General features: G+C 38.4%; 1 protein-coding gene across 3 annotated transcripts in view; it reads left to right on the plus strand.

Annotated features, from left to right (window-relative positions):
* Gria3 (glutamate ionotropic receptor AMPA type subunit 3) overlaps positions 1-26920 on the plus strand; it is a 321623-nt gene that overhangs the window by 64433 nt on the left and 230270 nt on the right. For all 3 annotated transcript variants that reach the window (XM_004653930.2, XM_045140971.1, XM_004653929.2), the window contains exon 3: positions 9373-9612. In XM_004653930.2, the coding sequence (XP_004653987.1) occupies positions 9373-9612 (240 nt within the window). The remainder of the gene's footprint in view (positions 1-9372; positions 9613-26920) is intronic.

A 26920-nucleotide genomic window follows, 5' to 3' on the forward strand; every position in this document is an offset into this window, starting at 1 on the left:
AGAGCCCAAAGCACCCCTTTATTGCAATATATCTCTTGTGATTCCAACACTGCTATGAGAGATCAGTTTATATTCACAGATGCAAAATGCATTTTTCAAAACACATGTGTTTGTATGTTAATGCCTGCAATTGAAAGCCTAAGTTATATTCAAGTAAGATCAAGTGTTGATAATGAGTGTTTTCTTTGCTGGCATTTAGATACATGCCATGTAATTGCAAAAATAACTAGTTATACTGGTGGAAGGGAGTACACTCTTAAGAGCAGAACAAAGTGTTCAAGAGAATTAATCCCAAGATGGTAATTAGACTATGGAATCTTCAGCTGGAGAATGGGGCTGACACCTTGTTCTAACTCTGGGTCCTAGACATATCCACTGTGGTTATGGAAACCCCAGACAAAAGGACTTTCAGGACTGGTGGGGGCTGATCTATATGAACCCAGAGAAGCTATGAGCTAACTACAACCCCACACTCACCCTTCTACATCTATTGTCTATCAAGTTGTTCTCCTATACCCCCAGGTTAAACACAGCCAATTAAAAGGCAAGACCAGGAATAGATGCTCGTTTGGTGGACATGTAAGTGTCCAAAATATATACTTTTCATAAGTTTCTACCATTAAAATGACTCCTTTGTGATCTTTTAAATATCTGTGTATTATTAGTGGGATAGGAACTTGTTCTTTTCAAGAAAGAAGTCTTCAGCTAAAACTGTAGTTCTCACCATGAGGATAAAGTAAATGTTCTCTCCCAGGGATAGGTGCTAAGGCTTTCAGGAATTCCAGTTTGTCACAACTGGAGTTGGGAAGTGCTCCTGGCATCTAATGAGAGACCAGGGATATTACTAAATATCCTGAAATGCACAGCACAGCTCTTATAACAGTAATCCAACCAAAAATGTCAATTGGTCACGGTTGAGAAACCTCAAGATGATTCATTTGCAAAGTTTCATTCATCGGTTTATCAACAACTCACATACAGTGCTTGCTGAATTATGAGTTAAGACAGATATATTTTGACTAGTTGAATGGAACATAAAAGGACAAAGAGTAATCTGACAGCAATTCCAGACTGACAAGGAAAAGACTAAAAGCAGGTGTCAAGAGGTGGTTGTCATAATGTAAGAGAGAAGAAGGAGAAACTGAACTAAAGCCGAATAGAAAGAAATGTGCCTTAAGAGCTGAATAGATAAAACATTACAAAACATATAGGTGAGTAACAGAAAGAGAGAAAGAGAGAGTAAACGCAACAAAGATCAACCTAAGGCCCTAGCTTGAGTGACTGAAACAGCAGTGACACAGAAGAAACAAGGACAAAAGGAGCAGAATTATGGGCAGAGGATAGAAATGAGAAAATAATATACTGACTTTGTGCTGTTGAATGGACAGTTAGAAATGTAGATCTGGAGCTTAAGGTATCTACTTAAAATTCATTTTCATGGAAGTGGAGAAGTGTGATTCTCCTGTCTGGCACTTAGCAGGACCTTTATAGATATTTGTTGAGATCTTTGCAAACACCTTCACTGAGTAGTTGAGACAAGAGGAACTGAAAAGGACGAGAGAGGTCAAGATAGCAAAATGTAATGCTCTGAAAATGGGAGGAAGAAAGGTTCAAGGCAGAGGATTTGTCCAGCAATATCAAATGCTTCCCAGCAGTCTAGTCAAAATATTTCTTCAAGTAGAGATGGATGTGGCAGTGAGGAGGCTAACATCAAACTTGAGACAGCAGTTTCAGTAGAATGATGGAGATGAACAAGGCTGCAGATGCTGAGGATAACAAGCTTTCAATTATCTCACCATCACACAGGGTGGGATAGAAGTTAACAACAGTTCATGAAAGTCACAGAGATTTAGAGAGAAAATGTAATTTTTGAGCATACAGTCAGCCTGATAGACAGAAGATGGCACAGAGAGATTACAACTACAGAATGAATAGCAAGTAAGAGCAGCCACTGCATCTCTTCTGAGAGCATCATTGCATTATTGAGCTTCTTATGAAACAATGTTTGAGGACATGTGGAATTGGAATTATACATATCATGTGGCACTCAACAGGCCCAAAGGGTAAAATTAGGGTCCATTTAAGAAAAAGTTTCTTAGCCACCAGAGGTGCCCATAGATGAAATAGTGAGTTCCCTTCCTACTGGGAGGATTCAAAGAGAAAGAGTATGAAATAAAGGGAAGCAGTTCCTGAATTAAATGGGAGGTTGGGCCTGATCATTAGCATGTACCTTTTGGCGTTCTCAGATCAGTAACATTGTAAGGCATAAAAGGGAAAGGAATGTACATTCCTCCACAGAGTCATCAGTCTTTCAATTTCATTGTGTTTGGCATATGAGGTCTCTGTTTCTTTATGTATAAAGCACCACAGATGTACTTTCTTAAAACAACACATCTTTACTATCTTCCAAGCTCTTACATCAGGAAAGGGATACAGGTCTCATCATGATAAAATCAAAATTTCAGCAGAGCTACATTGTGATATGGTAGCTGTGAGGTAGAATCCATTTGCTTACCTTTTCGAACTTCAGAGGGTACTTATTTCCTTGGCCTACATGTCCCCTTTCTTGTTTTGAAGGTTCCAATGGCCAAACAAGCTTGTCTCATACCCTATTGCTGTAATATTGACCCTTTCTTTGCCTCTATCTTCCACATTTAAAGGAGTCTCATAATTACATCTGGCCATGCAGGTAATCCAGGATAACCTCTGAATTCTAGGATCAGATTATTAGCAAACTTAATTCTATCTGCAGCTTTAATTTCCCTTAACCATTTAACTTCACTCACATATTTCTGGAATTAGGCTATAGACATCCTTGGGGTAGGCCATGATTTTGTCAACCACATAGAAGATGCATATATGAATATGGATATAGACATAATTTCTGTAGATACTGTCATCATTTATCAGCATTGTCATTTCAGAAGAAACATTACTCTACATACAACATTAGGAAGTAGAAATGACATCAAGGATAGACCGTTACAAAGAAAGCAAATAAAGTGTCATCTATTCACCCTCACTTCAGGTTCTCTTTCCTTTTACATTATAGGAGTATGCTCCTATCTGAATACCTGCTTACAGGCTTTTTCTAGTCAGCATGGTATTATTGTTAGATTTTACTTTCTCCTTTTTGTTTCAACTAATTAGTCAAAATATATCCATCTTAATTCTCATGTCTGCAAGGACTTTCTCTGTGTGTGAGCTGTTAGTAAACCAATGATGAAATTTTGCAAATAAGTGTGTGTATTGTGTGTGCTTGTGTATAAAGTCAACACACTCACATACGGACACTTACTTACTTTCCAATACTGTAAATCTACTATGGACCACTGCCATAGCTTTAGAAATCACAGGTCCATATGATTTCTTAAAGTTCCTCCCATTTCTGTATTTCATTGACCAGCTGGAATTCACTATACCCTGGTATTATATAGAGGAACTTCTAGTAATACATCTCTATCAGTTCCTTTCTAACTATATTTTTCTGCTTCCTCCTTCCTTTAAATGTGATCATTAAGTCAGCAAGAGACTTCAGTTTCCTTTCCCCCCTTGATTCAAAAGGGTATGAAAAGTGTTGTGTAAATGATATTCAATATTGTTATTCTGATATTTGGAATAATCAAGCTGTTTGACATTTTTGTAATGATGCCTTTTGGAATATGGGTGGTGTAATTAGCTGCCACGCACTACATGTACAATACCTGTCCCAACCCTACAGACTTGGGGACTATTAATAAAAGTGTGACAGCTGGCTCCAGCCTTGCTTGTCACTCACCATTGAAGGGAACACAGTCAGAGAGTTACACTTGAATCCCCAGGAATCTAGGATACAGTCAGAAATGACATCTTCAATGAAGAAAATTCAGTATTTTGCTGGTAGAAAGAGATGGAGATGTTTGTTCCTAAGGCTGCAGATAACCAAGCTGTTTCATACTGAGAAGGTGCTGAGGCCAAGGGTAGGAACAGCATTTTATTTGCACAAAGACGGTATATCAGGCAGGGAAGAGGCAAAGGAAAATAGCACCTACTTGAGCCAAATTTGAAGTATTGATTTCTTAACCCATTATTACCCAGAAATGAAACTAGGAATGAGAAGTAAAGAAACAGTAGGCATAGGTGAAAGAGAAGAAAAGCTATGCTACCCCATGAATCTGTGAGGCTAAGGGTGGTAGTTACTGGGGGAAGGATAATGTGATAGAGTCAACAGAGAACAAAGGATGCTGAGAGAATAAGAGCTGACCATATTAAGCTGACATACTTTGTTTTACTTATATCATACCTTGGGCTTTCCTCTCACTAATATATGATACAAGAAGATAGGACCTTTTTTCACTCTGGCATCCCCAACACCTATAAAAGTGCCTACATAGCCAATAGTATATGCACAGTAAGCATTTGCTACGTGAATAACCGAGTACCTCTTATTTGTCAATACTAGGATAGTGCTTCCCATCAATGAATTCTTTTGAATTCCTATACCAATGCCAAGACAGGTGGTCTTATTCACTCAACTTTGCAGATAAAATAACTGGATTAGAGATACAGAAGTGTTAAGTGATAGATACAGAATTTCAACCTATATGGTCGTATGGGTTACTTTTCTCATTGTTGTAACAAAATACCTACCAAAAGCAACTTAATAAAGGAAGATCTATATGGATTCGTTGTTTGAGTGTACAGTCTACATGCCAGAAAAGTCATGGCAACAGGAGCTTGAGGCAGTTGCTCACATTACATCCATAGTCAGGAAGCAGAGAGAGATAACTGCTGGTGTTTACCTCACTTTCTCCTTTATTCAGTCCAGGACTTGGAACATTAACAAATTCTCTAGCCCCTTGGAATGGTTGGTTTCCTGAACATTTAGAGTGGATCTTCCCTACTCATTTAAACCTTTCTGAACATATCACAGACAAACTCAGATGTTTATCTCTTAGGTGATTCTAGATCATGTCACACTGATAATATTAACCATCACAATGGTCTAACTTCCAAACCTGCTCACAGAAGTAAAGTAATTGATTCAAAGTCACACTGCTAACAATTGGATCAAAGTCTGCCTTCCTTAAAAGCTGTCACCCTTCCTTCTGAACTTAATGACTTCTTACGCTTACCAAGGATAGTCTTCAGATACAAAACAATGGGTACAGTTTACTATGAATTCAGGAAAGGAAATGGATATCCCCTTACAAATCACAAGCCCCAGAAGATCACCACTGGTTCTTCTTGTTGGTTCTGAGGGCTGGAAGGAGCTGATACAGGTGACTGACAGACAGTCACAGTGTACCCTTGGTGGATCCACCTATGTTCCTTTGTCTGAGAACTAGGCATTGAAGGCAAGTCATTTTCATGCCAGGGAAATCTTGCTTCATGCTGCCCCTAGACAGCTCTAGAGTAGGGATGGATAGGATGTGCTATTAACACATTTATAAGCAACTGGTTCGTAACTCATTGTGTGACTTTGTACAAGATATTTCCATTTTTGTTGTCAGTTTCTTTAGATAGGCTGTGTTATACCAATGGAAATAACTTCATTCACAAGAATTCTATTTCCCTTTATTATAAGTTAGACTTTTGCTCATAAAATTTCACTTTGAGAAAGGATTCTACCACTAATACTATGCTTGAAAAATCAACAAATAAGAAAAATAAAACATTTTAAGTTCCTTCTACCCCACTCTAAACAGCTAAACCCATAGAGATTATTCTAGGAGTAAGTTTATGTCCCAGTCAGATCTCCATTCCACATCCAGGGAAGAGCCCAAGAATCTGTTTCTTTCAGAAGCTACTGCACCTGTCCTTTCATAGAAGCAATCTTCTTGTGTTAGCAACATTGGTTGGAGTGGATGGAACAAGTGTGCCTCTGCACAAGTGTTACTGTTTTTCAGGCCTCTGCTTTCCGTGAAGAAGGAAGAACATTTCCTGATTTCTCTTAGCACTTCTTGATGTCCATCATCATGTGTCTGCCATCTAGTCTATGGCAACATCTTGTTCCCTGAGGATTGACACTGATCATAATACTAAGTCCCTTTCATGAGTTATAACCAAAGCTCTATGCTTCATTTGGATTTTTTTTTTCAGTAGGTTCTCTCACACCTACTCCCCATACATTTTTGTCAGGTTTTTCTTTGTCTCAGTCTGCTTGCCATCACACATAGCCTTAAAACTTCCAAGCTTATATGCTATGGCACATGTCTTTGATCCCACCACTGGAGAGGCTGAGGTAGGAGGATTTCTACTAGTTCAAGGCCAGCCTAAGCTATAAAGCAAGACCAGGTCATAGGGTGATTTCATTAAGTGCTCATTTCTGCAATGATTCATAAAGTTTAGCTGAAGTCTGGATTTCACAAATACAATGATTCCCTGTTACAAAGCTTTTTAAACAGGCAAACTAATAATATCTTATTTAAAGGGTCATGGTAATAATACATAAGAATTTAAGATGGCAGTTATAGAGGAAGGAAATCGTTAATGCAGGGAGGTGAAATAGAGGGGAAACATAGATTAAAAAAGAAGTTATTGCTAACATTACAGTTCTTGGGCTGAGTGCTAAATTTATAATTATTCCTTATAACCTAAATAAGTAAATTCAGTAAAGTATCAAAGGTCCATGTATGAAATAGTGATGATTACTCTCACATTCCCAAGGTAAAAGAGGAATACAAAATTTTATTTTTTGTTGTTGTCTATTTTTATTTACTTATTTGAGAACGACAGACACAGAGAGAAAGAGGCAGAGAGAGAGAGAAAGAAAGAGAGAGAATGGGTGTGCCAGGGCCTTCAGCCACTGCAAATGAACTCCAGATGCATATACCACCTTATGCATCTGACTTATGTGGGTCCTGAGGAAACAAGCCTCAAAGCAGGATCCTTAGGCTTCATAGGCAAGCGATTAATGGTTAAGCCATCTCTCCAACCCAAAGCTTTTATTTTTTAACAAGAATATCACCACTGTAATTTGTTTTCATCATTTATCCCATCTGATATATCAAGGGTTCTTTGAAACTTGAAGTGCATCACAACTGTAGGTTTTCTGTATGTTCTTAGTTAATTTCCCTCTCAATTATCACCTACAGTCTAGCCCAGTTGAGGCTTTTCTTATTGAAACATGTTGCATTTTCTAAAAGCCTGTTTTCAAATAGGGCACCTAGATCTCTCTCTCTGTCTCTCTCTTTCTCTCTCTCTTTTTCTCTCTAAGGCCTTAGAATAGTTTCTTTCTAAGGTTGCAAATAAAGTTAAAATGCTGTATTGAATTTCAGGTAAATAACAAGTTTTATTGTATGAATTTGAGATATACTTAGCTAAAATTAATTTATTAATCAGAGACTCAAATTTATTTGAACATCTATTTTTATTTGCTAAGTATGAAAGTCTTGTATGAGCCAATACTTATTCTTTAATGACATTGTAGGATTTAGACCACAGGTAGTTTAAGTTTTGAAGTATTCCACTTACTATCCTGACTACTTTTTGGTCTCTAAATTACCTAGTAAATAGTAAAGGTGGCAATACTTCATAAGGTTTGTGGGTATATTAAATGAGGTAATAGTTGTATAGTGCTTAAAACAGGACCAGCTAATACTGTTATCACTATCATTGATTATTGCTATTATCAATGGATGTTATCATTATTGTTTGCTTTTATCTTTATTGTGGCTATTGGAATTATTGTCATTTATTATGTGCATTGTCAAAAATTTTACCTTCCCTTGCTAGCTCTAAATTTGTAGGATTAAACTGAGGAGGATTTTTCTTTAGTATCTCCCTAAGGGAGGGCCAAAGCATTTTGTTTGTTTGTTTTTTATTCTCCCTTTGGCTCCCTGTCATGAAGTACCCAAAATTCATCCTTTGGTTGGCTCTCTCTCATTATAAAGAACTTTCCTGTGCTTAGGTTGAGGTCACTTACAAATCCTCAAATTGAAGGATATGGACTCCATGTTAGCAGTGGTGGAGTGACTGATAATCTTTGAAATGCTATGCTCAAGTGAATGACTAATTAGCCAATGAAAGAAAGTGACCTAAATCCACATAGACTAAAATAGCCTGAAAGGAAAGAAAATCTGTCTTTTTCATAACATGATGAAGAAATGAATTGGAGTGGTTTTTTACTTGCACTGCTTTGTTTCTTTCCTTTGCTTAATCCCTTTATAGTTGTCCCTCTCTAGGATGATGTCAGACCCTATAATTCTCTCCTCTACCCCACCTTTTTCCATCACTACTTATCCTTCTGCTTTCCCACTCATCACAGAATCTAACTGGACATATTAATTTATCTTAACATGATAATGGCTTTTAAATATTCTGTTTAAGCCCATTCCTAAACCACAGATGTTTTAAACATCCTAATAATGAAGAAGTAAGCCAAAGGATGGCACCCATGACTTCCTAGAAAATAAGGGAGACAATGCAGTACCCCTTAAATCACATCACATTATGCCTGTGATGCCTGCTTTGCATGAATGGAAGGAAGCAGTGGTGCAGATAATCTAAAGATCATTTCCACATGGTTTGGGAATGCACCACACCATGTTGTAGCTGATTTGCTTTGATAATTATCTTCTACTGAAGCTAATATTGAAATTGGTTACCATTTTAATCTCCTCTGGGCCAGAGGAGAGAAAAGGCAGTGGGATGGTCCACTTTGAAATGAAGGAAAACTGACAACAACTGTTAAAGTATCATGAAAGCTCTACCTGTGGGTTAATGAGCCTACCAGACAAATGGGAAAGGATCAAGGTACAACTTCACCAATTACACCTAGGCAGAACAGGCAGCCACCTATCACCTGCATTTCAACGGGCATTAAAAGGCTAGGAATCCTCACAGCCTGGCCACAGTCTGAAATCCTCTAAAGTCTATATCGTCTTAATCATAGAACAACTCTTGTTGAAGCATTATGCCACTTAATAAGAATAACACATTTTCTAATGGATACATTAGCAGTTAGTCTAACTCAGTCCTCAGCCATTGTGTTAACCTAGGAGAAAAGGGTGAAAAGACAGTTATATCTTGATGGGGTATTACTACACTAAGAGGCCTCTAGGCATCCCTGGGAGTATAGTGCCTTAGAGGTGAGCTGTGATATTTGCAAGAGGGTAAGAAAATCTTCATATCTTCACTCCCTGTATTCTCTTAGTTTCCTGCTCATGGTAGACATAGAAAATATTCAACTATTTCAATTAAACTGTTCCTGTTCTTATTCTTCTTCCCCTGGGCAATAGGACTTTCATGGGCTTCCAGAGCTATCTTGGGTCTTGATTTTCTTTGTGAACATGTATATTAGAGCCTAACTATCCTTCGGATTTCTAGACTTACATGCTGCCTCAAGGGACAAACAGCCTATTGAAATGTCTTTCTCCTTTCTTATTGCAGTCTGCTCCCAGTTCTCAAGAGGAGTGTATGCCATCTTTGGATTCTATGACCAGATGTCAATGAACACCCTGACCTCCTTCTGTGGGGCCCTGCACACTTCATTTGTCACACCCAGCTTCCCCACTGATGCAGATGTGCAGTTTGTCATCCAGATGCGCCCAGCCTTGAAGGGTGCCATTCTGAGTCTTCTTGGTTACTACAAGTGGGAGAAGTTTGTGTACCTCTATGACACGGAACGAGGTAAGAAGAGACATCTGCTCTCCTCTTTGGCTATTCATGTAATTGTGATGTTCAAAGTTCATCATCATAACTACAAGTGTTCCTTTCTTACAATAAATAAAATGTAATGTTCTTTTAAATTTGTGTTGGGCATTCAAAATAAATCTAAGATGAAGACCAAAAAATTGATAATTTTAGAATCTAATTTTTCAAGAAATCTATGCCTTCACTGAAAAGTGGCTTGGGATGCTCTTCTGGTTGAGGGATTGTCATTTAAAATGAACACCCCCACACACACGATACACACACAGACACACACATACCCTAAACCTATGCTCTAAAAAGCACAAAATATAAGCAAAATTTATGTAAAGTACAATGAATCCTAATCTGGAATCCTTTAGAAAATTAACCTTTTGTGACATCACAATGATCTTTTCTTCATTGATAAGATAATTAAAGCCAAAGAGGAAATGGACTTTCACTCAGCAGTTCAACCACAGACATGGGACAGGTAGGATTATCTCTTTCTTTCAGACATTGTTCCACTAGATTATATTAGGCTCTCAACTTTCAGAGCCTAGACACCGGCCTGCTAGAAGTAATAAGTATAGCCTGGCTAAAATGGGCTTTGAGCATGGATGGTTTTTTCCTTAATATATCCCTAGATGAGGACCAAAGTATTTTGTTTGTTTCTTATTTTCCCTTTGGCTCCCTGTCATGAAGTGCCCAAAATTCATCCTTTAGTTGGCTCCCTCTCATTATAAACAACTTTCCTGTGCTTAGGTTGAGGTCACTCACAAATCCTCAAATTGAAAGATATGGACGCCATGTTAGAGGTGGTAGAGTGACTGGTAATCATTAAAATGCTACCCTCAAGTGAATGACTATATTTATTTATTTATTTGAGATAGAGAAAAAGAAGCAGAGAGAGAGAGAGACAGAGAGAGAGAGAGAGAGAGAGAGAAGGGGCCTGCCAGGGATCCTAGCCACTGCAAACGAATTTTAGACACATGTACCACCTTGTGCATCTGAGGAATTGAACCTCGATCCCTTGGCTTCACAGGCATGCACCTTATCCATCTCTCTGGTCCCACAATTTGGTAAATTTTAATGCATTCATTTTCTTCAAGTACTGACAGTAAAGTAGTTAGTCTCCATATACTGTATGTAAAGCAACCTAGAGCACAAGGATCTAGTTTTCAAATCTGAATTTTAAAAATCAACAGCTCATCTTGAAACTTAAAAAAAACCCTAATGATCAGTTCTACTAAAGCTATAACCACTCATTTGAAAACAGAAAACATAATTCATGCCTTTTCTCATCATCTCCTCTTACCCATCTTTGTTCCTTAGATCTCTATTACAAAAAAAGGAAACAAATGTCACCTGTATATGCTTCTTATCTTTGCATCTGTCCTCAAACCATCTTGATAAATAGTTTGGACAATTCTATACTCTTGGAGCCAAAAGAAAACTTTTTGACTGATATAAAGTCATATTTCTTTCCTCTGTATCTATTTATATGAAACTAATATGCTCTGCTTTTAAGAAGTACTTTCCATAAACTTTCTTACTCATTTCTCTCTTGGAAAGTCTTCTCAAAACACTATACCAAAAAATTTGTTCCAAAATATTTCAGTAGCTTATGACCCATGGTAGAAAAGGCAGTCTATGCTTTAAAAGTAGACATGATTATGCCTCACCCAATTAACCATCTTGCTGTGTCTATGCTACCTTAACAGAACCTTCCACTGCAGGCTGCTAGTGCTAGAACCACCCCTGGTTCATCACTTTCACTTATACTACTGCTTAAAATTCTCTACTTTGATATATGGCTTATACTGTTATAGAGACTACATTCTAATGAAGGAGACAAACATCAAGTAGCAAACCAACAAATTATAATTTTTCATTTAGGTAATGTGCTATGAAGGAAACAATGAGAAACATTTTAACAGATAGATTCTAATTTGTTTTTATAAAGGATGTTTGGTGATAGCCTCGTGGGGGGAGAATTATAAGCTTCCAACTAAAAGATTAGAAGGAGACAGCCCACTGGAAATAGCAAGCACAAAGACCCTGCAGAAATGAATAAAGATTGGTTTGGATAAAGAGTAGTGAAGAGGTTGAAAGTGGTTATAAAGAAGACTACAGCGGTAGAGAGGAGCTGTAGCATAGCCATGCAGTAGGATCAGGAGCCATGATAAGTATGGATTCTACAATAGGAAGTCATAGGAGGGTTCTGAGCAGGAAAGTCAAATGACTTGATTTAATTTCCTATAGAGAATGGATCTTAAATAAGGCTGGAGGTGGAGAAAAGTATAAGAAGTCAAAATAAACTTAGGAGACAAAAACAACAGAACATGAGTGAACATTGACTGCAGGAAGTAAAGGAATGGATTTACGTATGACTAGTAAGCTTTAACTTGAGAGATGGGGGAACAGTGATGCCATTTACTGAACCCATTTTGAGGAACAGAGATCTTATCTATCTCTAAATATGCAGAGAAACTTTCTTTTTTGTGCAAGGTCTCACTCTAGCCCAGACTGACCTCAAACTCACTGTGTAACACAGGATGCCCTCAAACTCACAGCAAGCCTCCTACTTTAGTATCCCAAGTGCTAGGATTAAAGATATGTCTCACTGTGCCTAACAAAAGAACCATTTTATCTGTGTCATTCACTTGGCACTTAACTGCTTTCCATTGTTATCTCACCATAAACCAAACCCTTCAAGTTAATGTGGTAAACAACTTGTTCCTCCATTGATTTATACTTTAAGCCTGTCCTGGTAAATGGACCAGGCCTTACTTATTCTTCCATTATTGATTCATCAAGAGATCTGTTTTTCTATGCTGGGATAACAAAGAAGAAAGAGATAAAGGGGAAGGAAGGAAGGAAGGAATGGATGGAGGGAAGAAAGAAAGGAGGACAGACCGGACTAGAAGTTGAAAAGAAAAACAGGAGGAATAAAATGTTGGTTAAAAAGCAAAGAGAAAAGAAAAGAAGAGCAGAAGGGGGAGAAAGAATGAGAAGAAAAAAAAGAGGTAAGATTTGGAAGGCAAAAAACAATGAAGAAGGAAGATAAGCAGGGTGGGAGGAGAAGTGGGCTGGCCAGGGTATTAAGTCCAATTTATAATGTTTTGTTCATTTCTTCAAATTATTCATCAAAGTATTTATCCTCTGTTTTCTTTTTACTGCAACCATCATCTATTGCTTTTTCAATAAAATTGTGAGAAAAAATTATGGCACTAAAATATAATTTTAGAATATTTCAAACTACATGAGATATGGAAGCTAAAGAGACAGAAGGGATCACTGGTAATTACATTCAAATAAGCAAAATATACAGGTGATGTTACTCCTCTATATAGGGGCAGGGATGAATGATTAGCTAAGAAAATGGGTTAATTTTTTGAGGTCATTTAAAAGATATACTGCATGAACATAATAATTGTCCTCTGGAATGATGAAACACTAAATGGGTTTCAGGGATTTATTGGTGTGGGTTTGATTTCTGTCTGCAAAGAAATGTCTGATTTGGGGTTTACAGATCATTGCTTCACTTAGTTAATAAAATACATTAATATTAAGTTGGAAATGATGTTTTTGCTTCTAGAAAAGTAAAAGGTCACTTCTCAGAGATATCATGAGATTGAATAAGTCTATTAGCTGCCCCTCTGTAACTTTTTTTTTTTTTTGACTGATTTGCTATTGTTTGTTCCCCTTGTTCCTCAGAACATCTCTATATCTGCCCTCCATGGCAGGAGCAAAACCACATCTCTGCCCTAGACTTTTTCTATACCTCCAAAGAAGTTTCCTATCCTGAGATTTCTTCCCACTGACTAAGAGTTTTTCTCTGCTAAGTGGTAATAGCTCACTTCACCAATTTATCCATGCCAATTTATTATGGCCACTAATGACTTGTGTAGTGTATCCAAGGAAGACAAAATTTCTATTCAGGCAAGAAGTAGAACCTTAGTCCAAAAATGTTTTCTTTTTTTAAAAAAAAATTAGTTATTTATTTGAAAGCAGAGAGAGAGAGAGAGAATGGGTGCACTAGGGCCTCTAGCCACTGCAAACAATCTCCAGATGCATGCACCACTTTGGGTATCAGGCTTTAAGTGGGTACTGAAGAATTGAACCTGAGTTATTAGTCTTTGCATGCTCACACCTTAATTGCTGAGCCATCCTCCCAGCCCAAAAGCTTTCTTTCTACTTGTAGTATTTTTAATTGGCACACAGTAGTAGTTCATATTTATGAGGTACATGCATACATTGTGTAGTGATTGAATCCTTGTATATTTATCATTTCTTTGTGATAAGAACACTCAAAACCCTCATTATTTTTCAAATATATAGCACATTATCTGTAAATACATGCCCACTGCTGTTCACCAGAACGTCAGAACCCATTCATGCTATCTATATGTTATTGTGCACCCAGTGACCAAGCTTTCCCAGACCTTACTTCTTCAGTCTCTGATAACACTGGTTAACTTTCTACTTCTCTGGGGTCAACTTTAAACATGAGATCCCAGGCAATATAAGTCCATTTTGGGATTTTCTTTACCAGCATACTTTCCTGTATAAAAAAAGCTCTAAAACCAGCCCATGGAGATAGCCACTTCTTCCAGGGATCAGACCTACCTTTTGGGTGCAAATGACCTAGTTTTCAGTAGCACTACTAATTCCTCCAAAACAGTGACACACTTAAGAACCACAGCCAGACTCTCTTGAGCACCTGACAACTCTCCTTGGCTTCAATGGGCACAGCCCACAGAGATGAAAGAATCCAGCCTAGCTTGGCTCTCAGCTTAAATAATGAGATAATCGCTCTGGGTGCCCTTTGAGACATCTAGTGCCAGCCTTCTTCCCAGTGTTCAATAAACTCCTGCTGGCTTCCATTCTCATTCTGAAACTCCCTACTCATCTTCCAAGTAACTCTCTGGAAGTCAACAGCCTCCTAAAAGACCTTGTTATTGTCTCTTAAAAGTTTAGAAAGGAATTTGGGGATTTGTAACAGTTATTTTATAAGTCAACAAGCAATTATTGGGCTTTCTCTGGGGTTATATTATAATAGCTCACCCTGTAGATTAAAAAAAAAAAGTCATGCCAGGTTTGGTGGAGCACGCCTTTAATCCCAGCACTTGAGAGGAAGAGGTAGAAGGATTGTTGTGAGTTCTAGACCAGCCTGAAAGTACATAGTTAATTCAAGGTCAGCCTGGGCTAGAGTGAAACTCTATCTCAAAGAAAAAATCATAGATAGGCTCTGCTTTTGAGGAATTGACAGTCATATTGCAGAAGCAATGGTTTATTTCAGAGGCTCAGAAAAAAAATGATTTTCAAACCAACTGTTCCCTTGCCCTCCAATATTTACATTTATTAGAACACATACCATTAGGAAAAAAGTAAAGGTTGTCAGACAGATAGAAAGGTAGGAAAATTTTAGAAGATCAATAAGGAGTTAAATGATAGAGATTCCCCAAGATAAAGAGAAAAGGGCTGTTCGTCAAAACACTATGCATGTTTTCAGAATGCTTGGATTGGACCACTCCTGTCAGACTCACAGAGAGAGCTTTATTTCCTCACACCTATCCGTATGTTGTCAACCCCAGTACTTACATGGCCCAACCTCGTAATTTTATTCTACCAAATGAAGTACAAAATCTTTCCTGCTCATTATCTTATTCTTTCTCATCTGCCCACTTTCTCTTTTTCTTCCTCCCCTTTCTTCTTACAAACATGCACACACTTGTGCATGCACCAAACCAGGGTAAAGTCAGTAATTCATTATTCTAGGTATTTTATTACTTTTTCTTTCATTTTTTTTTGCAGTGCTAGGGATTGAACCTTCGCCTCATTCATGCTAGGCAAATGCTCTACTGCTGAGTCCTCCATTTCCTTTTCATTTTGGGACAAGGACTAAGTTGTCCAGGCAAGTGTTAAACTTGGCAATACTTGTGATTTAACCTGCCAAGTAGCTGAGATTACAGGCCAGTGCCCACACACTCAGCTGTACTACATTGTTTTAATAAAAGTAGCTGAATTTCTTAAGCATTTACTATGTACTAGGCCATGACTTTATAGATTATCACATTTAATCATCATAACATCCCAGCATCTTTTCAACTGAGTGAGGGAACCAAGATCCAAAAATTTTAAATAGTTCTTAGGGCTGTACAACTCCAAAGTACTAAAACCATGTTTTATTGTAGATTTACCACATTCCAAAGGCTATGTGATTTTCACTGGCCAAAACATACTATTTTCCTCCACACTCTCAACTCATGAAAACACCTTTTTTTTTTTTTTTTGGTCATTTCTCCCTTCACCCGTTCTTCAGAGAACACAGTACTTAGACCCTCATACTCTCGTTGTCTCTCTGTGGATGCAATCCAGTCATCAATTAGCTTCTTCTAGCATGGTAACAAAAATGAATACAGTATCTTGTGGCATGAGGAGATCATGGATCAAGGTGGATAAAAGGCCACAGATCCAGGTTAAGGGGCACAAAGATGAAGGCAAAAAGGAAGAGTTCTGGATGTACACAGAAAGTATGCTTGATATGGTACACATCAATGGAGTGCTGTGGCCTAGCCTGATTCTGAGGCCAAGGGAAATGACATATTCCTCTCTATGGCAGAAGGAGTTTCTAGATCATATAAAGACATGAACCCACAAGTCCTTATTGCCAAGGGGACCTGTGTGGTTGGAGATAAAAAGCAATGACTAATCAATGAAGGGTCACTGTCTGAGACTGCTTCAAAATTTCAGCCATGGAATGTGAGTAGCAGGTGTCTCCATTAAAAAAAAAAAAAATACCATGGTTTTATTTCTTCCTCTAAGAACTGATTAAAGGATGCACAAAGGTAACAGATGGCTCCAATTCTAGACATGTCCATTTGCCTTCTGGGAGAAGTGAAGTCAAGAGCATTTTTTATTGAAATTCAAGCTACTTTTTATATCTGAATAAATTAGGAAGGGCCGGAGAGTACATTATCCTATAGGAGACAGATACTAAATTCCCCTGTTTGAGCAGCAGTAATCAGGGTTGACAGAACCTGAGACATGTGGTAGTTTCTGCAGCCTGCCTAATCTATTATGATGAGTCTTCAACTTATGAGAGCATCTTGAGAGCCTGCACAATAATAGTGAATGACTATTTGGACTGGATTGTGAATAAAAGACTGTACATATGTCTGTAATGAGAGTTTCATTGAAAATGAAAATACTGAAGCTGTCATATTTTTTAATACTTCGATTTGCACATCCTTGACTGCTTTGGGGCATAAAAAGGGAAAGTGCCGAGCAATTTGTTGTCAGCTCTTGAAATAAATTATCATTTAAACACTTCTTCTCCACAAAGGTTATTAGCTTAGTGGCTCATTCCTGGGGTTAGACCATCAGTAGGGGGGAAAAAATCACAAGATATTAAACTATACTTTCAAAAGCTGAATAGTAGTTACTGTGGAAATTGTTCTCTCAGTAGCTTAACATATTTTGCTGTAGCTCTCCAATGCTGCAGATTAGACTGCAGCGACTATTAATAAATACTGTCATATTTTACAGCTGTCATGCAAAGCTGAAAAAGGCTTCGCTGTGATTAGATCCTGTTTACTGTAATATTTCCAGCTCAGACTCAGAAAGGCAGTTTTCCTATAAAGGTATTTCCATAAGTAGAATATTTCTCCATCAAATGACATGACTAATTTTAATATATTGTTAACTCCTTGGCGGCAGTGAATTTGAGGCTGAACTGATTTCACAGTCAGAACTACATTCGTCTCCAAAGACATATGAAGCCAAAATGTCAAATTTTCTCTCTTGGGTTGTCCTTCATATGCTGAGTTGGTGCTACTCTTAAGAGACATGCCTACAGTAGCCTTCTCCCACTAGAAGGCCAAATCTGTGCCGGTTTATCCAGTTATTTGATCATATCTCTCTTATGACCGATTGCATTGTTTGCAAGATAGCTGGTCAGGATTTAGGGTAGGATTGTTACTTCACTGGGCGAGCTAGATATTCTGCTTCCTGAGTTAAAATGTCATCGTTTGAGCAAAAGAAATAGATCTCTCACCCCCTACCATGCATTAGCTGTTTGGAACTGTACTCACATCTCTGAGAAAAGGAGGTGACAGCTGGCAGAGTTGCTTTTGCTCTGACCTTCCATTGCTTTTCATCCTGTTCTTTGAGAAATTAACCCCCAATAAGCTGAAGAGCTAGTTCTCAGTGAATGAATGATCTTCACACCATTACAGGTTAACTAGAATGTTCTATAAACTCTGATCTTGAGCCTGAGAGATTTTTGAAAAAAGGTCCTAAATGTTCCTGGAGGGAAAAGATAGACTTTTGTAACTGTGACTTTGAGGTTTGTTCTGTGAAACCCTGTAGACAACGATTAAAATGAAGACAGGTTTATGAGAGTTATGGAATAAAATGCATGTAAAATCTTTAGCACTAAGCTGAACATAGTAACATGTTCAATGAAATTTAGCTTTTATTGTCTTATTACAATTATAGGACAGTACTCCTCCTTGTACAGAGAGATGAGATGAATTTTGGCCCTTCGGGGGACATTTAGCAATATCTACAGGCATTTTAATAGCAAGTAGAAACCAGGAATGCTGTTGGCTATTCTGCAGTACACAGCACAGCATCCCCATTCCCTGCCAAGAAATATCTGATGCTGAATGTTCATCGTGCAAGGGCAGTAGTAGGCTAAGGGAATGATTACAGGAACTCCTCAAGGGACTGTCTATGAACCAACATGCTAATTCATTGACTGTTTCATTGTACCTTCCTTATTAACAGCCATGTTTAATAAGGGTCTGGATATCTTACTTACATCATAGTGAAAGATGGGTCAAGAGTAATACATGTGAAACAAAGATTAGTATGAGGCAGTGTAAAGCAAGGGCTTCATTATGTGGCACAGATTTCAATTTCTGTGGGAGACCAAAGAAGAGTGAGTTACTGACAAGACAGGCTGGACTAATCAGGGAAGGTTTCATTGAAGAAGCTATGCTTGTGAGTTCACGATGGAACTGTCTCCCCTAACAATGACCTTGCCTTAATTGCTAAGGCCAAGTTGGTAGCTAGAACCAAAACATCATGGCATCCCCATCAATGCTCTAAAACGTCAGAGCTCAGGGTAAGAAACACAATTAAAAGCAAAACCAAAAGAGGAACAATGTTCCTTTTACTAAATGGAAAGCAATTACAGGGCTGTTGAAAATAGGCAGTAAACAAAGGGAGGGAGGGTAATTCTGGCAAAAATCCATTTTCCCAACTAATCCTGTAGCAAAAGTGCAATTTGCAACAAAATCAACAGTTCTCTTTCCCTCTCTCTTGCAGTCAAACACATCAATTGGCATCAGCGTGGCTGCACATGATGCCTTTAGCTAAAAAATGTTCCAAAGCAAGGGAAACAGAATATGGACTGGTGTGGAAGGGGGGTTATGCTTATGACATGGAGCAGTTTGTCCACCCCCTCCCCAAAGTCTCTGTGGAGCACCTTCATTCAGAGAAGAGGGGGCACAGACTACTCCACTTCCCATCTTCCTGGATCCATTCCAATCAATAAGTTGCCTGTGTCGGCTGCTGTCCTGCTTTGTCGACTCCACAAACGATCTGATGAATTCTCTGGCACTAACTGCCTCAGCGGGCCTTCTCGGCAGTAGAACAGAGGCTAATTAAGATCATGTCAGGCAAGGAGGCTGACAGGTTATGTTCCTGGGCCACACTGAACTTTTAGAAGGTATTTCAACCTCACTGCAGGCAGGCAGCGCTTGGCTAGGCACTGATTCCAAAGCAGGCGTCCCATTTATTTCCACAGGCTCCTGTATCAATGGGCTTCCGTTTTGTCAAGGATTTACATTCTTCTCCTTGGGGTAATTAGCTGCCAGTGTGTTTGCTTTCAATTGCATTACTTCAGCTCCCTTTCATTTGAATTCCTAATATGCTTGTAAACAAAGATAACAATTAATTGTGGGGTCATTTTCCCTACCAAATAACATACAGTGTATGCCTCCCTCTCTCTCCCACCCTTCCTCTCTCTCTCTCTCTCTCTCTCTCTCTCTCTGTACTTTTGTGTCATACCAACATATAGAGGTGAGCTTAGGACAAATAAAGGAAGCTCTGCTTCTCACAGAAGGTAGAAAATGGAAGAAACATATGGAACTCATTACACCAAGTGGTGGATTAGACTGAAAATATAAATAGCTTTTCTCCTCCCTCTCTTAAATAAAGGCTTAGATGAAATCATGGATGACAGACCCATAGTGAATAAGTAAAAGCAAAAGAGATATTTGGAGATTTCTCTCAACTGAGGATGACACAAATTATACAGTAGATTTTTGAGGCTATGTTTATATTCTCATGAGCAAATAGTCACATAGGGTACTGGCATTCTATTCCCTAAGATTTAAAGATAACCTCACCTCAAGAGTTTAGGATGGATCTAGCAAGTAGGAGTGAATGCTCAGAAATAGGTGGAAGTTACCCAGGAACATTCTGTCTCCTCTCATATAATCAGAGTCCCCAACCACTGTCAAAGAAGAACACAGCTGGACATCAAACAGTTCAGAACAGATTTTAGTCACTAATATCCCATTGCAACAAGGAAAGAGTTCAGCATCTACTGTCTACTGAACTTGCCTTCAATTTGTACAGAAATAACTGGACATTTTAGAATGAGTGGGAGAGTAAGAGGATAGGAAAAGGAAGAATAGGGGCTCAATCAGGGAAGTAAAAGTTGCAAATAGCTCAAAGAAGGGACATGCCTATGGAAAATTCATTCAGTTTTGTTAGCCAGCTCATTGAAGTTAAGGCTCCTGACCTCCAACAGAAGTTAAGAAATGCCATACCTCTACTCAGGTATTGGCTAGAACAATGAAGATATTCTGTAGGTAGCTTTGAGGATTTTAAATAAGAGTCCTGTCATCTATCCCAGGGTCATCCTTTAAATGTGTCCTTGAGCTGTTGGAAACTATGTTAGAGTTTCATTTAAGACTTTATAGGTCAAAATTGAAGACTAGTCAAGAACAGGGCTCAGACGAGCCTGACAAGAATTGGTCAAGGACAGAATCTTTGTCACTACACTTCAAGAACATCATTTGAGCAGTGAGTAGTGCAGTTACAAGCATTGAAGAAAAGCATCATCCACCTAGAACCTCAGTTCTAATAATCCCACCTATATCACCAAATAGCTGAGCTGTGTTATTCTAGTAAAGACATAGAGTCTTTCTGGTCCCCAGTTTTCACATTTATAAAATGAGAGGTAGACTCCATAATTCTACAATTAGAATAGTGTATCAGAACCTTACTAGGGTTATGGAAGTGAATGAAACAGTGCCTCTCATTAATAAGCTTACAGTTTAGAAGAGAAGCCCAGATAAATTAATAACAAATAAATAAGCAACCAGCATCTTTCATGAATATTTAGTGCGCAAAATTATGTGAGCTATTATAGCACTTCTACTTATAATAAAACTATAAGTCCTTTTCAAATGACCAATCTTAGGGAAGGTTTTGGGCATGAAAATAACTCTATTGGTTTTAGCAACTAGACCAACACCCTCACAACATTCCTGTGTTTTCTTCTCACTCATTTGAAAGTACATAGTCTTTAGTCTTTCCAGGCCCAGTGAGATACAGGAGGAAAGGAAAGAGCACTTGGCTGACAGAGTATGTGTTGGTAGATCATGAATTCCTTCCTGGTAGGTTTATTCACCTGAGTCTGCCAAAACATACTTATAACATAATTTCCTATAACAAAGTTTTTTCAACAGTGGCCTCCCCTCCACTCAAAGTCTCTGTCTACTGTCAGTACTTTTCAAGGTCTTAAAACATGGCCTTATAGCCATTTCCAATCTCCAGATTGTCTGAGAATTAAATGCATGATTTTTTAACCAAAACTCATATGAATTTCTAGGATTAAAAACAAATAAATTTTGTGTCTTGGATATATCCTATTTTCCCAGAGATTCCAAATGTTTCACTAAACCAAACAGTTAAAATTTCACATTAGTGTCCCAGAGGCCATGGGCCCATCTCCCAATTCTGGATCTCTGGATCTGGTTTCTTTCCAAACTCTTCAACTTGACCTCAGACTCAACATTCTGTCTGAATTTAGCCTTTCTTCCACAGAAAGCCTCTTCCACATACTTATTCAGGTTTAATAAATTTCTCTGTCCCATTATCCAAAGCAGAAGCCTCATCCATGAATCTTTCTTCATCATCCCTCCCATTGCATCACCAAGACTTTCTTCCCATTCCCACACCCTGACTTGTGTTCAGGCTCTTATCGTTTCTAGTACTATCCTGCTAATAGATTTCCCTTTTCTCCTTCTACTATTGTTGACAAATAGAAATATCCCATCATATCACTCTCCTGCCTCACAACTTGCAGTGGTATCTGAATACCCTTGAGATCAAACCCTGGTTTCTTAACATAGCACAAAGACCCTTCATGTCCCTACTAAACCTTGACTCACATTCTGAACCTCACCTCTGCCTTCACTTACTACTAGTGCTCTATATGGATGTTTCAATATGCCAATTATACCATTCCCTCTTTTGCCTTCATTTTTTTTGCTTCTTTCTCTCATTCATGCCCTTTACTCAATTCACTCCTGAAAAACTCACACACAAAAATCTGGAAAATATCCTTAAAAATTCTGTTCAAACATTGACTTCCATGTGTCTAAGTTTCCCTGCCCAGCTACCCATTTCCTCATACTATTTTGCCTCTACCTCTAGCACTAGCCATATAATAGCGTTATCATTGCTTGTTTATACAGTTATCTCTACAGAAATACTGCCAACTTTTTGAAGATTATTATCTTACTCATTTGTTAAAATATTTATTTTTGTTTATTTATTTGAGGCACAGGCAGGGAGATAGAGAGAGAGAATGGGTGCACCAGGGCCTCACTGTAAATGAACTCCAGACGCATGTGCCACCATGTGCATCTGGCTTACGTGGGAACTGGAGAATTGAACTTTGGTCCTTAGGCTTTGCAGGCATGTGCCTTAACCACGAAGCCATCTGTCCAGCCCCTCTTACTCATTTCTGTAAGTGTTAAGTGCTGGGTATAATATGTATCCTGGTTATTACTATTGAGCAAATGAATGACTGAAGGAAAATCTTCAGCTTAAACACAAAATGGAGAATTAGACAGACTTTGAAGACCTAAAGAAGGGCATGGACTTAGACTTCCTGTGCAGTTTGAGTAAATTGTGTCCTCAGATCATGCAATAGATTGCTACTTACCTCCCATGTACTTCCTATACATGATTTTCAGTAGTCCTGTGACCCAACCTCTATACCAAAGACATCACCTCACTGGTCCAACCAACTGGGAAGCAACACAGATATTTTACTGCTGGGAACCTTAGTTATGGGTTCTCTGTGTGAACAAGTCTTCAGGACTCTGCCTGGTACCTTAACCTCTGCCAATATTGAGTCATTAATTTTTTGAGGACTCTCAACAGCTAGGATGCAGATGTGTTATCTCATGCAAACCACATGGATGCTGTAATGATGAGAAGAGGAGGGCATCAAATTCTACAGCTCCAGATGAAAAATTGAAGAAGACAAATTATTTCAAATTGTCTACGTAGACAACATGACAAACATGAAAGGTGATATGAAAGCAAATAGAGTCAGTATTCTCTTATCCACATTAGAAGAAACAAGCCAGAGATGTATGATCTAAACAGCATTTCTGTCAATGTAAAAAAGTTCCTTTTAATGGCTCAGTGGGTAAAAGTATAATAATGAGGGCCTGAGTTCAGGTCTTCAGAACCCACATGAATGTGGAATATGGTATCTTACTTCTATAATCTCAGTGTTCCTATAGCCAGATTGGAGGAAAATATAAGAGGATCCCTCAAAGATCATGGCCAGCTGGCCTGGCACACACAGCAGCAAACAACAAAGAGAGCCTGTCTCAAACAAGGAGGAAGGCAAACAACTACACTCAGGATTACATGTGATCTTTAAATATGTGTGTGGTATGCATGTGCTCACATGTGCATACACACGTGCACGCACACACACATGGTCATTGTCATTACAAACCTTCCATCTTATTATTTCTAAGTTACTTAGACTATGAGGAGCATAGGAAATAAAGTTGTTGTGGGGTAAAACATCCTTAGGCTGTCCTTTGATTACAAATTTCCAAAAGGTAGAAAGTACTCTTTTAAGTGATTATCAGGAATATAATGGGTGCAAAATAATTGCATGAAGAATCATTCATGGGAGGAATGGACACAAACTAAGAGAGTCTAAGTTTGAGGAATAATAGGGTAATACCAGGCCTCCTGATGTTATAATTGACCAGTACATTTTCTTTTTTTGAAAAAAAATATTTATTTATTTATTCATTTATTTATTTATTTGAGAGGGAGTGAGAAAAAGAAAGAGGCAGATGGAGAGAGAGAGAATGGGTACACCAGGGCCTCTAGCCACTACAAATAAATAAACTCCAGACACATGAGCCAACTTGTACATCTGGTTTTTTACTTGGGCACTGGGGAATCAAACCCAGGTCTCCTAGGCTTTGTAGACAAGCACCTTAACTGCTGAACCATCTTTGCAACCCTGACCATTCCTTTTTTCTGAAACCACAATGGTTGAGAGGTAAATATAAGGAACAAATAAAATCAACCATCAATATCTGTAAACCTGGTAATTTTTGCTAAAGACATGTGAGTTGAAGCATCCTATTTCTTAAAAAAAAATTGAGTTGCAACAGCTATAAAATTTCCAAGTTTACACACGCAAAGAACAGAAATATTTTAGACCTCTAAAAGACTAAGCAAAGGCTTCCAAAGATTAGTCAGGTCACATTTTCTCTTGGGATGCTCTTGGCAGAGTACATTCCTTCTAAAAATCCTAAGAAAGAATTACTATTTTCCACTTTGCACCACATGGAAGGAAGCAGGACAATAGTATTTACAAAAACCATCCATTGTCTTTCATTTTTTGACTCCTTTCAAATATATGTATGTGTCATGGTTCATCAATTAAGTGGAGATTTTCAAGCCCAGGAACTACTAAAGATTTAATAAGTGATTTTTTTAATCCACTACTTCTATCCACCTAGCACACTTCGGAACAGTAGCATTAAGAAACAGTATTAGGGACTGTAGTGAGTGCTCAGTGAGTGATTAAGGCACTTGCCTGCAAAGCCTAACAACCTTAGTTCAATTCTCCAGTATCCTCATAAAGTTAGATAAATAAAGTGGCACATGCAACTGGAGTTCATTTCCAGTGGCTGAAAGTCTTAATGTGCCTGTTCCTCTCCCTTTCTCTCTCTCTCTCTCTCTCTCTCTCTCTCTCTCTCTCTCTCTATCTCTATCTCTATCTCTATCTCTATCTCTATCTCTATATCTCCTCTCCTACCCATCTCTCTTCACTATATCCCTCTCTGGTTGCAAATAAATAAAAAATATTTTTAAAATAAACAATATTAGACATGTCAATCTTAAGTCAGAGGCTTGGGATTCTAAAAATGAATTAGCCGCATATTTTGTCAAGTTGGTCAATCTCCTAATCTGTAATTCTGCTTAAAAAGTGAGAAGCCAAAACTCTAAACGCTAATCCCAGATTTATCACATGAAGCCTTTTTCAAGCTGTCTTCAGTTCTTTTATTTTGTACTCTATCTCACAGAAATGAAGAGGAATGGCTTAATGAGATCAAATGCTAACTATGGGGCTAGCAAGATGGCTTAGCAGTTAAGGCACTTGCTTGTGAAGCCTAAGGACCCAGGTTTGATTCCCTAGTACTCACATAAACCAGGTACACAAGGTGGCGCATGCATCTGGATTTCTTTTGCAGTGACTGGAGGCCCTGGCAGGCCCATTCTCTCTCTCTCTCTCTCTCTCTCTCTCTCTGTCTCTCTCTCTCTCAAAAATAAAAAAAGAAAAGAAAAAATGCTAAGCATTCCCACAAATTGCCTAAAGCTAGAACAGCTCTTTAGATAAGTGGTTAAGATGTGAGAATAAGGGCTCATACTTTTGTGCCCACAGAGTCATAATCCTTCATGTAAAGCTCTACCACACTAAATTGAAAGAGCCAAATGCACCTTCCCATAGTCTTTGTGTATCCCCCCGCTCCGAAGATACAATCAGTTTTATCCATTCTTTGCATCAATCATCAAGTGAATAAGTCACTGCATCAAACAGGAATGACACAAATGATCATCAAATTAGTGATTCTTATGCATCTTGGGCCATATTGTAGCTTCCAAGAAAAGTCACAGACACTAGACCCTGTGTTACATGTCTATTTCTGTACTCTCAAAATAGATGTTATAGCAATTGTCCCTAATTCATGAAACTGTTGTATGGATATCAGGGGAAAGCACCTAGGACAATTCCTGGCACATCACATCTCTGTTAGTCATTAATATTAAGCCCTTAACAGGGTGACAGGAAAGTTGTGCCACAGAGCCAGACAATGAAGATCCTTATTGCCTTAGCTGCCCTCATTTTGTGCTATGGTGTCATTCTGCTCATCCTTCCAAATTGTTAATTTTTGTTCTACACTATGAGAATCAGAACCTGTTCCCAAGAAAGGAGCTTGGAAAATCACATTACATGGAAGTAAAAAATGGTAAGGCATAATGTTCTGAGACATCTCTGCATTTCTAAGTGTGGAGAGCTTCGGGCCAAAGGAAATAAGCTTTGTTTTTTGAATTGCAATACTGGTGATCAGGAAGCAGGGCTTGTTTGTTTCATGCAATCCTGACTTCCTAGCCAGCCCTCCATCTGCTTCCCATATTGCTAAGTGAAGACCCATTGCTGAATAGAATGGGATTAGAAAAACTGGACCAGTGATTTTCTTATGGCCTTACTGAGCTTATATTTTGGAGAATAATAAAACAAGAATGACATTTTCTTCATTCACCATACATAAAAATACCTAATGGCATCTTACTCTCAATAGACAGGACGGATTGCAAAGGGGTTGAGATAACTGAATATGTGAGCAAGTTGATGACATCCGTCCGAAAGCTGGGATGTTGTTTGGTGGTTCATTGCCTAGCGTGCAGAAAATGCACAGAGACATTGTCTGTTACACATAACTGACAGCTAACCCCAGAATGCACGACTCACATTCCCCAATGAGGAGGGTCCCTGCGGAGGGTGGAGAGCAGGGAGGAGGCTAACAATGGTATCAACATGGCTATATACACACTGTGTATATAACTAATAATAATTTTTAAAAAGAATTGAACATGCCACTGGGGGGGAAAAAAGTGTTAGGAGTCAGTGACTCCACAAAAAAAAAAAAGTATATGTATATATTCA

Source organism: Jaculus jaculus, chromosome X, assembly GCF_020740685.1.
Source record: "Jaculus jaculus isolate mJacJac1 chromosome X, mJacJac1.mat.Y.cur, whole genome shotgun sequence".
Taxonomy (NCBI): domain Eukaryota; kingdom Metazoa; phylum Chordata; class Mammalia; order Rodentia; family Dipodidae; genus Jaculus; species Jaculus jaculus.